Raw genomic sequence first — 16,246 nt, 5'->3', positions numbered from 1 at the left:
TACGACCCCGAGTTGGGTGGTGGGACGATGTGGACGTGTTTCCCATCAATTGCCCCTCCGCAGTTAGGAAAGTCCCACCGCTGGGCAAAGTGGGAGGCCACAGTCTGCCATTCCTGTGGCATGGAAGGAAACTGTTGAGGAAAAAACAATAAACATTACTATTTTTACTCTGAAACATGGCAAGCAGGTTAGACACAAACATTATGGGGCAACCTCCAGATAGCATTTATTAAGGGGAATTTAACAAGGCCAAAGTATAAGGTACACCTATCATATTCCCCCCCCCCTCTCATGGGCCATTTCTAACATTATAGGGGGTGTGTGGAAATCTTGGACAGGTAACCCTCTTCACTTCATTGAGAGATGAATGCCTAAAAAATGGGTATTACTTTGAACAGCCCCTCCTTAGTTACACTATTGGCAGCCCACTGGACAGGTAAGAAGTGCCTGAATACAAAGATATAAATACACACTGTACACATTTGAGGACATTTGGACATTCTGCTATTACCTATCAAGATAATAATAGGATACAAAAACTTTAAACAGTACCATTGGAAAGTATACAGGCAGGCCCTTGCACTACATGCTTTGGGGAATTCATCCATCAATCTGACCAGTAAAGAGGTGGGTATAGTGTGTATGGGTTTGGCAAAGTCAGCAGATAGATGATTGAGGATAGAGAATTGGGATCAGCTGACTTAGCAGTTGGGGGAGGGAGGGTTACTAAAAATTATTTGGGGACACCACAAAAAAAAGCCTCTGGCACTCTGCCTGAATTAAATCAAAAATAACATTACCAAACATTTTAGGGGGTGTTTGGGGTAAAGCACTACTATGGAGCTGATCAAATACATTGTTAAGTGACTACATGAGGTGACTATAGGGCAGGAGACACCATGCTGGGGAGGTTATTGAAGGGCAAATATGTATGAAGGACCTTAAATAATAATTACATAAAAATCCAGCATGCATGAGGACAAAGGGGACATTCACAGCATATTACAAGCATGGTAATTAGGGAATGAGGAAAGAAATACAATATATTATCAAACATTCAATACAATAAAATGTGATATAAAAGGATACAAATCTTACCTTCATATACTCCTTCTGCAGGACCTGTATGATGGCAGAACAGGTCTCTGGGATAATGATCCCCAGAGCCTGGGGGGAGATGCCTGTCGAGAACTTCAAGTCCTGCAGACTTCTCCCTGTGGCCAAATACCGCAGGGTAGCGACCAACCTCTGCTCCGGAGTGATGGCTTGCCTCATGCAGGTATCCTGCTTGCTGATATAGGGGGTCAGCGAAGCCAACAAACGGTGAAACACGGGGTCCGTCATCCTGAGAAAGTTCCTGAAATCATCAGGATTATTCTCACGGATCTCACGGAGCAAAGGCATATGACAGAACTGGTCACGCTGAAGCACCCAATTCTTGGTCCATGAACTCCTCCCCACCCTGTTCATGGACTGGACTTGTGTCAAGGTCAGGACCCCAACACCAAGCCCCCGCACAGCACGAACTCTACGAGGAGTACGCATACGAAACATGGCTAGAAAACGGTTGGCTGCTCAGAACGAAGTAACAGAACGCACTGAAGAACAGCAAGGCCTGTGAAGAGCGACCTGAAAAACAGCAACGAGCAGGCAAGATCACACAGAAAACTCTGATACGAACTGACTGCACGCACGGAAGAGCAGATACAAACCCACAAGCACAAACTGAACGGCAGAAAACGATCTGAAAGCCACGAGTCTGAAAAAGCGCGAATCGTCTCTCACCGAACATTTACTAACACGAGATTAGCAAAAGGAGCCCAAAGGGTGCCGCGCTTGGTTCTGAACCGGCCTTTTCTAATCTCGTCGTACGTGGTGTACGTGACCGCGTGGTTGCCGATCGGAAATTCCGACAACTTTGTGCGACCGTGTGTAGGCAAAACAAGTTTGAGCCAACATCCGTCGGAAAAAATCCTAGGATTTTGTTGTCGGAATGTCCGAACAAAGTCCGACCATGTGTACGCCCTATTAAAGGGAAAAAAATTATTCGGTTACATCAGCATCAGGTGCTTGGTAGCTGGTGGTGATCCAAGACTGATTCATTTTTATGACACTAATAAAAGAGATTACCATCCAGCTAGATTATGTATGTTGCCAACATCCCTAGATCAATGGATAAAAATTACCCCCAAGGAGGATTTGTGGGACTTTAACGGCAACAACGTAGTGTATAAATATTTTTATTAGGTAGAAAAAGATATATATAAAAAACATAAGCATTATCATATATACATAACAAGGAAGTCACATATAACAATAAATAAATTTTTATTGTTATATGTGACTTCCTTGTTATGTATATATGATAATGCTTATGTTTTGTATATATATCTTTTTCTACCTAATAAAATTAGTTTTACACTACGTTGTTGCCATTAAAGTCCCACAAATTCTCCTTGGGGGTAATTTTTATCGATTAATTTTTATGAAGGTCAGTCGATCAATCGAGTCATTGGACAGACGCACCCTGTGATCAGTTACAAAGCCTCCAGCAGCACTGAATGAGCATTCCGAAAGAACGCTGGATGCAGGACAGGCCAGTAGCTCAATTGTATACTGTGCAAGCTCTGGCCAGTGATCCATCCTCAAAACCCAGTTACCCAGAGGATTTTCAGTGGGAAAGGTGTCCAAGTCAGAACTTCCCCCTAGGTATTCCTGCACCATGTAAAACAGACGCTGGCGATGGTTGCTGGAACCGATCAGACCTTGGGGCTGCGGACTAAAAAATTGTCTGAACGCATCGGTCCACCACTCCTTCTTTGACTGATGGAAGCCTCAGCAACATGTTGTCCAGGAACAGGAGTTTGTAACCTCCCAGTTTCTGGGAATGCGTTGCACAGACCCTTCTGCAAGGCCTCCCGAAGATGTTTCATCCTCTGCTCCCTCTGCGATGGCAAGATAAGGTCTGCAACCTTACCCTTGTAACGTGGATCAAGGAGGGTTGCCAGCCAGTATTGATCCCTCTCCTTGATACCACGAATACGAGGATCCTTCTGCAGGCTTTGCAGGATCAGGGAGGCCATGCAGCGTAGGTTTGCTGAGACATTCGGTCCGGAGACCTCTGGGTCACTAATGACGACATGATCCGCAGCCACCTCCTCCCAGCCATGTACAAGTCCATGGGTTTCTTGGGACTGTAAATGATCCCTTAAAGACTGCTGCTGATGCTGAGTGCCAGGCTCCACCTCCATGCTGACACAATCCTCCTCCTCGTCCTCTTCCTGAGTGATCGGCGGGCATGCAGGAACACTGTCTGGATAAAGGGGGCCTTCAGAGCTAAGGAAGTCCTCCTCTTCCTGCCTCTGTTCTGCCTCAAGTGCCCTGTCCATTATTCCACACAGCGTGTGCTCCATCAGGTGGACAAGGGGGACAGTGTCACTGATGCATGCACTGTCACTGCTCACCATCCTCGTGGCCTCCTCAAATGGTGACAGGACAGTGCATGCATCCCTGATCATGGCCCAATGGCGTGGGGAAAAAAAAAGAAGCTTCCCTGACCCTGTCCTGGTGCCATAGTCACACAGGTACTCATTGATGGCCATCTGCTGCGTGTGCAGCTGCTGCAGCATGGCCAACGTTGAGTTCCACCTGGTGAGCATGTCACAGATTAGGCGGTTCTTGGGCTGGTTAAATTCCTTTTGGTGGTCTGCCAGCCGAGCACTGGCATTATATGACCAGCAGAAATGCACACAGACTTTCCTGGACTGCCTCAGGACATCCTGTAAGCCCAGGTACCTGCCCAAGAACCGCTGCACCACCAAGTTAAGGACGTGAGCCAAACAGGGCACATGGGTCAGTTGTCCCTGTCGGAGGGCGGAGAGGAGGTTGGTGCCATTGTCACAAACCACCATTCCTGCCTTAAGTTGGCATGGCGTCAACCACCTCTGAACCTGCCCCTGCAGAGCTGACAGAACCTCTGCCCCAGTGTGGCTCCTGTCCCCCAAACACACCAGCTCAAGCACCGCATGGCATCTTTTGGCCTGCGTACTTGCGTAGCCCCTTGAACGCCTATGGAGCACCGCTGGTTTCTGAGGACAAAGCACAGGAAGAGACCATGGAGGAAGAAGAAGAGGAGGGGGTGGAGGAGAGAGGTGTGTCAGAATAACCAGTAGTGGCATTTTGGAGGCGTGGTGGTGGAACAACCTCCAACACTACTGCACCTTGTCCTGCATCCTTCCCAGCTGCCAGCAGAGTCACCCAATGCGCCGTGAAACTTAGGTAACGTCCCTGTGCATGCCTGCTGCACCATGAGTCAGCGGTAATATGCACCTTACCACTGACGGACAAGACATTGCCTTCCACATGCCGGTAGAGAGCCGGAATCGCCTTCTGTGAGAAAAAGTGGCATTTGGAAACCTGCCACTGAAGTACCGCACATTCCACAAACTCACGGAAGGGGGCAGAGTCTACCAACTGAAAAGGTAGCAGTTGAAGTGCTAGCAATTTTGCCAAGCTAGCATTCAACCGCTGGGCATGTGGATGGCTGGGAGCGAACTTCTTTCTGCGGTGCAGCAGCTGGGGCAGGGAAATTTGCCTGGTACAATCTGATGTTGGTGTACCGATAGCAGATTGCCCGCAAGTACTTGGCTGTGACACACCTAATTCTACACCTTCATTCCTCTCAGTGCAGGTCTCAGAGAGGACTGAAGGTATAGTGGGGCTGGAGATCTCAGCTGATGAGGAGCAAGGGGAGGTCCTCTTTGTTCTTTGGTGTGGGTCTTTTAGGTACGCTTGCCAACGGACTGCATGGCAGGTCAACATATGTCTGGTCAAGCATGTGGTGCCCAAGTGGGAGATGTTTTGGCCACGCGAGGTAAGCTTGAGACATATGTTGCAAAAAGCAGCGGTTCGATCTGATGCACTCGTCTCAAAAAAGGCCCACACCAAAGAACTTTTGGAATAACGCACAGAGACAGCAGCGCCCTGCACATGCGGAGATCTGCGGTGTGATGCAGTCAGTGTGCTGCCCTTAGGCTGGCCCCTGGAGGGCATCCTACCTCGTTGGTAATGTGCCTCCTCCTCCTCCTCTCTCCTATCAGGCACCCACGTTCAGTCAGTGACCTCATCATCCCCTCCCTCCTCATCACTGAGGCAAACCTGGCAGAATGCTGCAGCAGGGGGAGCATGACTGCCAGATTGCTGTCCTTCTTGGGCACCCCCTCTGTCCGTGCTCACGTTACTGCCTTCATCTAGCTCAGTATCATCATCAGAGCCTTCTAAACGCTGGGCATCCTCCTGGAGCATGTACCCAACACTGTGATCAAACAGTTTGAGGGACTCTCAGGAGGCCATGGTGGGGCTAGGGAAGGAGTCACTGATGACATTGAGCCGAGGGAAGAGGCTGCGTTGGCAGCTGCTTTGCAAGACAAAGTACCCTGAGCATGGGTGAGAGAGGATGAGGAGGATGAGGATGGCTTGGTCATCCACTCAACCAAGTCTTCCGCATGTTGCGGCTCAACATGGCCAGATGCCGAAAAAATGGCCAAGCGTGTCCCAAGGCCACGTGCTGATGAGGATGCACCATCTCCACGACCAGCACAGTTGCCTCTAGACATAGAGTCTGCTTACCCTCTTTTATTGACTTGTGACTGTCTGCCTCTCCTTGTTGGCCTTCCAGACATACTAATGGCCTGTAGCTGCACTAAGCTGGGATATATATATATATATATATATATATATATATACTGATACTGCAGCTAGCAAAATCAACTGCCTGCCTGTAGTATGGGAACACCTCCAACCTTCTACAGGTAGCTTTAGCTGAACACTGTGCAGAGGTCGCACTACACTAACGTGTAAATAATTTAGCTGCCTGCGGTAGTGATAGGATCAGGAAAACACCACCAACCTTCTACAGGTAGCTTTAGCTGAACACTGTGCAGAGGTCGCACTACACTAACTTGTAGCTTATTTAGCTGCCTGCGGTAGTGATAGGATCAGGAAAACACCACCAACCTTCTACAGGTAGCTTTAGCTGAACACTGTGCAGAGGTCGCAAAAAACGAACTTGTAGTTTTAGCTGAACACTGTGAGGAGGACGCACTACACTAACTTGTAGCTTATTTATCTGCCTGCGGTAGTGATAGGATCAGGAAAACACCACCAACCTTCTACAGGTAGCTTTAGCTGAACACTGTGCAGAGGTCGCACTATACTAACTTGTAGCTTTAGCTGAACACTGTGAGGAGGACGCACTACACTAATTTGTAGCTTTAGCTGAACACTGTGCAGAGGTCGCACTACATTAACTTGTAGCTTTAGCTGAACACTGTGCAGAGGTCGCACTACACTAACTTGTAGTTTTAGCTGAACACTGTGAGGAGGATGCACTACACTAACTTGTAGCTTTAGGTAAACACTGTGAGGAGGACGCACTACACTAACTTGTAGCTTTAGCTGAACACTGTGAGGAGGACGCACTACACTAACTTGTAGCTTTAGCTGAACACTGTGCAGAGGTCACACTAAACTAACTTGTAGCTTTAGCTGAACACTGTGAGGAGGACGTACTACACTAACTGTAAATAGTCTGACTGTGGTACTAATAGGATCAAAAGAACACCAGCAATTTTCTTCAGGTAGCTGTAAATACTGTAACAACACAAGCCTGCCTGTCAGTAGCAAGATAACAGGAATGGATCTAACTAAACTGAATACAGTGTATATATATATATATATATATATATACAACACCTGGGATGCATATATATACACAATACACTGTAAGTGCAGCTAACTGATTGACTGTCCTGCCTAATCTATCTAACTTAAATCAAATGACACTATCTGTCTCTCTCTCTCTCTTTCTATGAACGCCGGAACACACTACACAGGGCCGCCGTGTAGGCGGCCTTATATAGTGTGGGGCGTGTACTAAATCCCCTGAGCCATAATTGGCCAAAGCCTCCTTGGCTTTAGCCAATTACGGCTCTCTGTTCAGACGGCGCTGTGATTGGCCAAGCATGCGAGTCATAGTGCATGCTTGGCCAATCATCAGCCAGCAATGCACTGCGATGACGCAGTGAATTATGGGCCGTGACACGCCACACGAATTTGGCGCGAACGGCCCATACCGTTCGCAATTCGAACATCCCTAGATACCAGTGGAGTCTGGCCTAGACGTAGGCCAACACTGTTCTACTGCACTGTGTTGGGGTTGGCAAGTACCTAATACCGATTGTTCCTGAGTGTCCCCTGTATCCTTCTCCAGCTCCCCTTTGTGTTCCTCCGTGCACTCCCCCGGTCCCCTTTTGTGCACTCTCTGGTCCCCCCTCCTCCTCCAGTCCGCTCTGCCTCTGTCCGCTCTCCGGTCCTCCTCCTCCGGTCTGCTCCCCCTCCGTATACTCTCTGCCCCCGCTCCTCCTCTGGTCTACTCCCCCTCTGTGCACTCTCCACCCCCCCTCCTCCGGTCCGCTCCCCCTCTGTGCACTCTTCAGTTCCCCCCCTCCTCCTCCGGTCCGCTCCACCTCTTTCCGCTCTCTGGTCCCCCCTCCTCCTCCTCCGGTTCGCTCCCCCCCTGTTCACTCTCCGGTCCACTCCCTCTCCATGCATTCTCCGCCCCATCCTCCTCTGGTCTGCTCCCCCTCTGTGTGCTCTCCGGTCCTCCCTCTCCTCTGGTCTGCTCCCCCTCTGTACACTTTCTGGTCCCCCCTCCTCCTCCTCCGGTCTGCTCCCCCTCCGTGCACTCTCTGCCCCCCTCCTCCTCCGGTCTACTCCCCCTCTGTGCGCTCTCCACCCCCCTCCTCCGGTCTGCTTCCCCTCTGTGCACTCTTCACCCCCCCTCCTCCTCCGGTCCGCTCTCCGGTCCCCCTCCTCCTCCTTCAGTCCGCTCCCCCTCTGTGCACTCTCCGCCCCCGCTCCCCCTCTGTCACTTACTGGCTCCTTCCTTTTCCAAAACAGAGTCAGTGATTACTGACTTCAGTTTATGAATGGAGAGGAGCCTCTATCTCCTCTTCATTCATCTTCAGTGCAGCTGAGGCTGCTGGGAAAGGGACTGGGGAATCTCTATCCTCAGTCTCTTTCCATGTCTCAAAGGGAGGTGATCGGGGGTCTGTTTAGATCATATCCACAGCTATTACCTTTTGTACCACCTCCCCCTCCCTTTAGATTGTAAGTTCAATGAGCAGGGACCTCTTATTCCTTCTTTATTGAAATGTATTGTAATTGTACTGTTCCCCTTTATATTGTAAAACACTGCGCTAACTGTTGGCACTATATAAATCCTGTATAATTAATAAATCGCATGGGGCCTGTACAGTGTGAATCAGTGGTTTGTTTAAAGTGCCTTTGAAAAAGTATTCATTCCCTTTGAAAGTTTCCACATTTTGTGAGGTTACAATCAAAAATGTAAATGAGTCAAAACTTTGTAGAAACTCCTTTCTCTGCAATTACAGCTGTAATGCCCCGTACACACGATCGGACTTTCTGGCATACTTAGTCCGGCACACTTTTTGACGGACTTTGTCCGCCAGGTGCGCCGGACTTTAAAACGGACGGACTTGCCCACACACGACCGGACTTTCCGGCGGGCTAAGTCTGCCCGTCTTTCCGACAGACTTTCACCGGAGTTACGGCGGACTTTCAGAATGAACGGAGTTGCCCACACACGGACAAGTCCGTTCATTTTGAACGTGACTCGGGTACGACGGGGCTAGAAAAGGAAGTCAATCTTGCCGCTCTTAGCGGCGAGATTGACACCTTGTGAGCCCCGTCGCGGAGCATACCAGGCCCTTAGGTCTAGTATGGATTATAAAGGTAAACCCCCTATGCCGAAAAAAAGGCGTGGGGTCCCCCCTAAAATCCATACCAGACCCCGATCCGAGCACGCAGCCCGGCCGGTCAGGAAAGGGGGTGGGGACGAGCGAGCAACCCCCCCCTGAACCGTACCAGGCCGCATGCCCTCAACATGGGGGGTGCTTTGGGGGAGGGAGCGCCCTGCGAGGCACCTTGTCCCCATGTTGATGAGGACAAGGGCCTCTTCCCGACAACCCTGGCCATTGGTTGTCGGGGTCTGCGGGCGGGGGGCTTATTGGAATCCGGGAGCTGGCAAGAGAGCTACCTGAAAACAGCGGAGGAGCCGGCCGAAGAACTGGAACACCGGGAGAAGAAACCGGAGAGAGCGGAGAAGAACCAACCAGACGCCGGGAGAAGATGAACCTGAGGGACCCACGAAGCCGGAAGAAGACCTCTGAAGCCGGAGGAACACCCCCGAAGCCGGAGGGAGACCCCCCTGGAGCTGTTTAATAAATTATTTTAAAAACCTGTGTAGTGTGTTTTATTATTGACACTTTTTCCCTAGGTGAATGGGTAGGGGTACCATGTACCCCATACTCATTCACATAGGGTGGGGGGGCCGGGATCTGGGGGCCCTCTTATTATTGGGGGCTCCCGGATTCCGATAAGCCCCCCGCCCGCAGACCCCGACAACCAATGGCCAGGGTTGTCGGGAAGAGGCCCTTGTCCTCATCAACAAGGGGACAAGGTGCTTTGGGGTGGGGGGCCACAGGGCACCCCCCTCCCCCAAAGCACCCACCCCCCATGTTGAGGGCATGCGGCCTGGTACGGTTCAGGAGGGGGGGGGGGCGCTCGCTCGTCCCCACCCCCTTTCCTGACCGGTCGGGCTGCGTGCTCGGATCGGGGTCTGGTATGGATTTTAGGGTGGACTCCACGCCGTTTTTTCGGCGAAGGGGTTTCCCTTTATAATCCATACCAGACCTAAGGGCCTGGTATGCACCGCGCTCGCCGCAATAGGAAAATTTGTTTTTCTTATTGCAGCGAGCGCGAAATGCAATACCCTGCCCTCGCGTCGTATCTGGTCCGTTGGCTTTCCGTCGGACCAGCACACAGACGAGCGGACTTTCCGCCAGAAACTGAGTCCGACGGAAAGATTTAGAACTTGTTTCAAATCTAGGTCCAGCGGGCTTTTGGGAAAAAGTCCGCCGGAAAAGTCCGCCAGAGCCTACACACGGGCGGATTGTCCGGCAGACTCTGGTCCGCCGGACCAAGTATGCTGGAAAGTCCGACCGTGTGTACGCAGCATAAGTCTTTTTGGGGATGTCTCTACCAGCTTTGCACATCTAGAGAGGGACATTTTTGCCCATTCTTCTTTGCGAAATAGCTCAAGCTCTGTCAGATTGGATGGAGAGCATCTGTGAACAGCAATTTTCAAGTCTTGCCACAGATTCTCAATTGGATTTAGGTCTGGACTTTGACTGGGCCATTCTAACACATGAATATGCTTTGATCCAGACAATGTCATTGTAGCTCTGGCTGTGTGTATAGGGTCATTGTCCTGCTGGAAGGTGAACCTCTGCCCAGGCCTCAGGTTTTCTTCTAAGATTCCTCTATATTTACTAATATCCCTCTTATATACATACCTCATGACGCCCACAGCAGAGTCCACCACTCACCAGTTGCAGTCCCGTTGGGAATCCGACTTGGGTGCACTGTCAGATGAAGACTGGAAGGAGGCTCTCGCCAACTGTAAAACCGTGTCCCCCAAATTGTCTGATCGCCTTACCAACCTCTATATCCTCCACAGGTCCTACTTGACGCCCTATCGCATCTCTAAGTACAGACCTGGCCACAACCCCAACTGCCCCAGTTGTAGTCACCCCAATGCATCATTCTACCATCTAATCTGGGCTTGCCCGTCCGTACAGGGGTTTTGGACCCAGGTGGTCCAGTTTCTTCATGATCGCATGGGCTCTCCATTGTCCCTATGCCCCCGGCATTGCGTGCTGGGACTCCTCTCACTCCCTGAAGGTGAGAAATATCTGAATATCCTCTTGCAAGAAACTTTATTCCTTGCTAGACTGAAGATTGCCAGGACGTGGATGAGAGGACTCCCACCTATGCTACAACAGTGGATCAGGGCTGTCAACACCACCCTTCCCTATAAAAAACTGCTCTACATCCATAGGGGCTGCCCTGATAAATATCACAAAATTAAGGACAGATGGTTGAAAGATGCTTCCACTTGTGATGTGGAGGTTTAATTGCATCCCCAAGGGTTAACCGTATGAGTTCTATCTGCAACTATCTTCTTTTCCCTGCAAAAGCCCTTTGTTCATACATGTCTTTCCCGACCCTGATTTGTAGAGTACCTTAATGTTTATGACATGCTCACATAAATTGTCAATTGGATTGATTCGATATTGTGGTGCCAGTTGCAACAATTACCCGTATGTCTGTATATTTTTGTTTTATGCTCAATAAACGTTGTTTTTGATTTAAAAAAAAAAGATTCCCCTATATTTGGCTCCATCCATCTTCCCATCAACTCTGACCAGCTTCCCTGTCCCTGCTGAAGAAAAACTTCCCCACCAAATGATCTACCACCACCATGTTTCACGGTGGGGATGGTATGTTCAGGGTGATATGTAGTGTTAGTTTTCTGCCACACATAGCGGAATGTTGTGTTATTGTCTCATTTTGTTGTGCACTCTTTGCTGGATCTTTTGGGGTGTGGCTGTTTTCCATGTTTTCCAATGTTCTATTGTGTCTGTCTGCTTTGGATATTATGGGATGTGTATGTAGATTAGCTGTGAAATTGGTGGGGGTGAATTCCTCCAACAGCTCTCACTGCTGATTGGACAGTCTACCCTGCCCGGAATGTAAAGGGGGGGGATTGTCCAGAGTATTACCTGTGTACATGTGTTTTTCAATAAAACAGTTCATGTTCAGCAACCAAACGAGTATTGACTGGTTTTGTGGTTGTTGGCGGTTGGAATATCTGATATCTATATTCAGACTGGGAGGAAGCGGTATATGACGAAAGTACTCAAGCAGAGTGTGGAACATTTCGTTACATTTAGTATCTATCGGATCACCCCATCTGAGGAAGGCAGCATCCACCCAGTCCTGAGCTACCAATGTGCCTGTTGCCCTTCACATTAGAAAACCCCTTAGTGCTGGAAGTGACTGTCTTTTTTGTTATCTTATATCTGTATATACTGTGTATAACTGTGTCTTTATGTCTTCCATGGAAAGCTGCACAAATATGTGAGACATGTTTATTACGAGAACCCATACGGTGGTGATATCTACTTTAACGAGAGAAGAGAAGTTCCATCCAATCTTATTTTACACAACTGGCTTCTTGTTAATGCTTCATTTTATTTGTCTAGAACAATTTCCATTATGCAAGGCCCAGATTACATCCCTAAAACATTTATCAATATAAGTGACCCCGTCTACTGGAAAAAAGGCAAAGTAAGGAACCACTGGATTGTTTTCTCTTCATACGGTATCGTTTGCTGAGGATGTTCATATTTTAATTTCTAGTCTTATGTTTTGATATACTAGTCAATGGAACAGGTACATCCGAGTTACTACCTCCTATGTAATGCCTGATGAGCCTCAAGAACACGGCACACAGCCTGGGAAATCTCTGCAAACCTCAATGTACAATCCGTGCAAAAAAGGGAGGAAGGCTGGTGCCATGGAAGTTGGCTAAAACATTGTTTTATTAATGCAGGTGAACAACAGTCCAAAATTTCAACGCGTTTTTGCCATCGGGCCTTAATCATGATTAGGACCTGATAGCTGAAATGTGTTGGCTTTTTAAAGCTACATATTTTAGCCACCTTCCATGGCACCAGCCTTTCTCCCTTTTTTATACTAATACTAGCCAATTTACCTGTTCATGAATGGGGTCATTTTTGGAGACAAATAAGTTTATGAACTTAGAAATAGTGGAGAACTGGCAAAGTATACTACCTTCTAAAATGGTAACCCCAGGTATCATCCTATGTTAGAAAGCAGAAACATTTTTTTTTATATAAGCAACTCTATTGATAACTATCAGGAACCCATAAATACATCCAGCTGAACAAAATCACTATTTTTATTGCAGGACACGGTATAGAAAAGTGTGACAAATGAATGGACACAATATACTGTATATCAAATAAAAGAATTGTATATTGTTGGACATTATACATAATATGCACTCACCGGTCACTTTATTAAGTACACCTGTTCAATTGCTTGGTAACACAAACAGCCAATCACATGCCAGCAAATTAATGCATTTGGGCATCTAAACTTGGTGAAGACGACTTGCTGAAGTTCAAACCGAGCATCAGAATGGGGAAGAAAGCGGATTTAAGTGACTTTCAACGTGGCATGGTTGTTTGTTTTTGCCAGATGGGCCGGTCTGAGTATTTCAAAAACTGCTGATCTACTGGGATTTTCCTGCACAACCATCTCTTGGGTTTTACAGAGAATGGTCCGAAAAAGAGAAAAGAGAAAATATCCAGTGAATGGCAGTGAACATGGCATGGTTGTTGGTGCCAGATAGGCTGGTCTGAGTATTTCTGGGATTTTCACACACAACCAGAGAATAGTGGGAAAAAGAGAAAATATCCAGTGAGTGGCAGTTGTGTGGAGGAAAATGCCTTGTTGATGTCAGAGGTCAGAGGAGAATGGGCAGACTGGTTCCAGATGATAGAAAAGCAACAGTAACTCAAATATCCACTCGTTACACCCAAGGTATGCAGAATACCATCTCTGAACGCAAAACACATCCAACCTTGAAGGAGATGGACTACAGCAGCAGAAGACCACACCAGGTGCCACTCCTGTCAGCTAAGAGCAGGATAATTAGGCTACAATTTGCACAGGCTCATCAGAATCGGACAATAGAAGATTGGAAAAATGTTGCCTGGTCTGATGAGTCTCAATTTCAGCTGCGACATTCAGATGGTAGGGTCAGAATTTGGTGCATGTATCCATCGTGCCTTGTATCAATGTTTCCGGCTACAGGTGTAATGGTGTGGGGGATATTTTTTTGGTCCCTCTTCTCTTCTTCCGATGTTGACACGATGCTCTCTCCCGCTGTAACGCCATGTGCGAGGTGCGCAACGACTTATATAGGCATGGGGCGTGGTCACCAGGTGATGTCACCCGGTGACCCCGCCCCTTATGACGTCACAGTCCCCGGGCATGATGGGATGATGTCCCTCTGGCATCTGGGGAGGAGGCACAAGGCGCAGCTCCAGCACCCTCTTTACTGTGCTGCATGGCCGGCTTGGTGAAAAAATCCATGAGGAGGCGCGTCTTGTGCAGTGTATTGTGTCTCCTTCTAGACATATTACCTGGGTGCTACTCGAGTCTTCTCCCCTCCGGTGTGACACAGAGGGGAGAAACGCTGTCAGGAAGTGCTTTGGGTTGCGATCTGTCCCATGGCTAAGCGGAGCTGAGGTATCAAGCAGCCATCACACTCCGTGACCAGCCACGCCCCCACCAAACTTTTATTTTACCTATGGGATAAAGGGTGTGGAGAATGTAAGCAGTATAATGTGAGGTGCTTTAGGTGCACACTATTCTTGCACTTAGTTTTCTTTTGGTCAGGGGCGATATGTTTCTTTCACAGCACACTGGGTAACTCTGCTTGCAACTCGAAGGATGCAGGACAGGGCTCAGTGCTGCAGCTTGTTGTGCCACCAGGTCTCCATACAGCTAGAGGTGATGATGCAAGATTTGTCAGCTCTACCCCCTCCTCCTTCTCCTCCATGCCCTCCTCTGCTGAATTGTCCTATGAACCACCAGTACCCTCTAAGCGTTAAAAGGGCTATTCAATGAGTCAGGTTAAAAGGTGCCATGCAGTGCTTCAGCTGGTGTGTCTAGGGCAGTGTTTCTCAACTCTAGTCCTCAAGCTGCACCTACAGGTTATGTTTTCAGGATTTCCCTCAGATGAAATGGCTGTGGTAATTACTAAGGCAGTGAAACTGATCAAATCACCTGTGCAAAATAATGGCAAGCCTGAAAACATGACCTGTTGGCATGCCTTGAGGACGCGCTGAGAAACACTGGTCTATAGGGGACATAAAGAATGTATGAATGGTCCTGTCACCATTTGAGGAGGCCAGTGACATAATCCCTGTTGTGTTCCTGCTGGAACAGACTCTGCGTGACATTATGGACAGGGCACTCAATGCAGAGCAGCGAGAGGAAGAGGTGGACTTCCTTTCCTCACAAGGCCCACTTTATGCAGACACCATTGTTCCTACACCACAAAACACACAAGTGGAGAGGGAGGAGGATTCTGGCAGTTTTGGAGGCATTGAAGCAGAGGAAGACATACATCAAACAGTAAGAGATGGTCTTCCATCCCCAGGACCCTTGGGAGTAATACATGGCTGGGAGGAGGCAGTTCCAGATACTATAATCCTCAGTGACCCCGAGAAGGCTGCTTCTCATGCCATCGCAAATTTGCGGTGAATGGGCTCCCTCATGCTTCAAAGCCTGTGAAAGGACCCACAAATACGTGGCATAAAGGAGAAGGATCACTATTGGTTGGCAACCCTCCTTGACCACCGTTACAGGGGGAAAGTCTCAGAACTCATCCCATCCCCACAGAGAGTGCAGAAGATGAAATCTCTTGAGGACACCTTAAAAAGGTTTTATCGAATGCTTTTCCCAACTCTGGTAGGTTACAGTGTCATGAAAAACGTTTTTTTGAGGCTTCTGTTGGTCAAGAGAGGAGCGGTGGAGAAGGCAATGCATTTCACATTTTTTTAGGATCCACCGCCCAGAGCTGTCAACTTCCACATCCCATCGGCAGTGTCTGCATCACATGGTGGACGATTCTCTAGGGGCGAATACAGAGATGGAGAGCTCTACAGACAAAAATCCACTGGCTTACTGTGTCATGAGAATAGACCACTGGCCAGAAATTGCCCAGTATGCAATTCAGCTGTTGGGCAGTCCTGCATCCAGCGTGCTTTTCTAATGGGTATTCAGTGCTGATGGAGGTTTTGTTACTGTTAATAGAACGCATTTATCCACAGACTCCATGGACCGTCTGACATTTATCAAAATGAATCAGTCCTGGATTACCAGCAGCTATGAAGCCCCTGATGCCGATATCACTGATTAAGTGTTTTTGGGATGTGGAACCTCTGCAGATCCCTGACATCTCCCCTTTGAGACAGAGAAAGAGGCTGAGGACACAGATTCCCCAGTCCCTTTCTCAGCATTGAAGATGAATGGACAGAAGACAGAGGCTCCTGTTCATTCATAACGTGGGATGGGCTTTATGTTCGGGTCGAGGAGAAAACAAAAAGGAACTTGTCCCAAGCTGTCTCCTGTGTTTTTTTTTACATTTTGACACCTTCTTTTTGTGAAATGGTAGGGGTACAATGTACCCCATACCAATTCACATAGTGGGGGCCGGGATCTG

General features: G+C 48.4%; 2 protein-coding genes across 2 annotated transcripts in view; one reads left to right on the top strand and one right to left on the bottom strand.

Moving 5' to 3' along the window:
• Positions 1-16,246, bottom strand: part of LOC141126683 (uncharacterized) — a 640,228-nt gene that overhangs the window by 544,662 nt on the left and 79,320 nt on the right. The window lies entirely within an intron of this gene.
• The window catches only part of LOC141126684 (vomeronasal type-2 receptor 116-like), a 53,890-nt gene that overhangs the window by 28,354 nt on the left and 9,290 nt on the right, over positions 1-16,246 (top strand). Inside the window, exon 2 of the mRNA XM_073612649.1 lies at positions 12,052-12,273. Within this exon, the coding sequence (XP_073468750.1) occupies positions 12,052-12,273 (222 nt within the window). The remainder of the gene's footprint in view (positions 1-12,051; positions 12,274-16,246) is intronic.

This window comes from Aquarana catesbeiana, linkage group LG02 (genome assembly GCF_042186555.1).
Source record: "Aquarana catesbeiana isolate 2022-GZ linkage group LG02, ASM4218655v1, whole genome shotgun sequence".
Classification (NCBI taxonomy): domain Eukaryota; kingdom Metazoa; phylum Chordata; class Amphibia; order Anura; family Ranidae; genus Aquarana; species Aquarana catesbeiana.
This window is presented reverse-complemented; position numbering and strand designations above follow the sequence as displayed.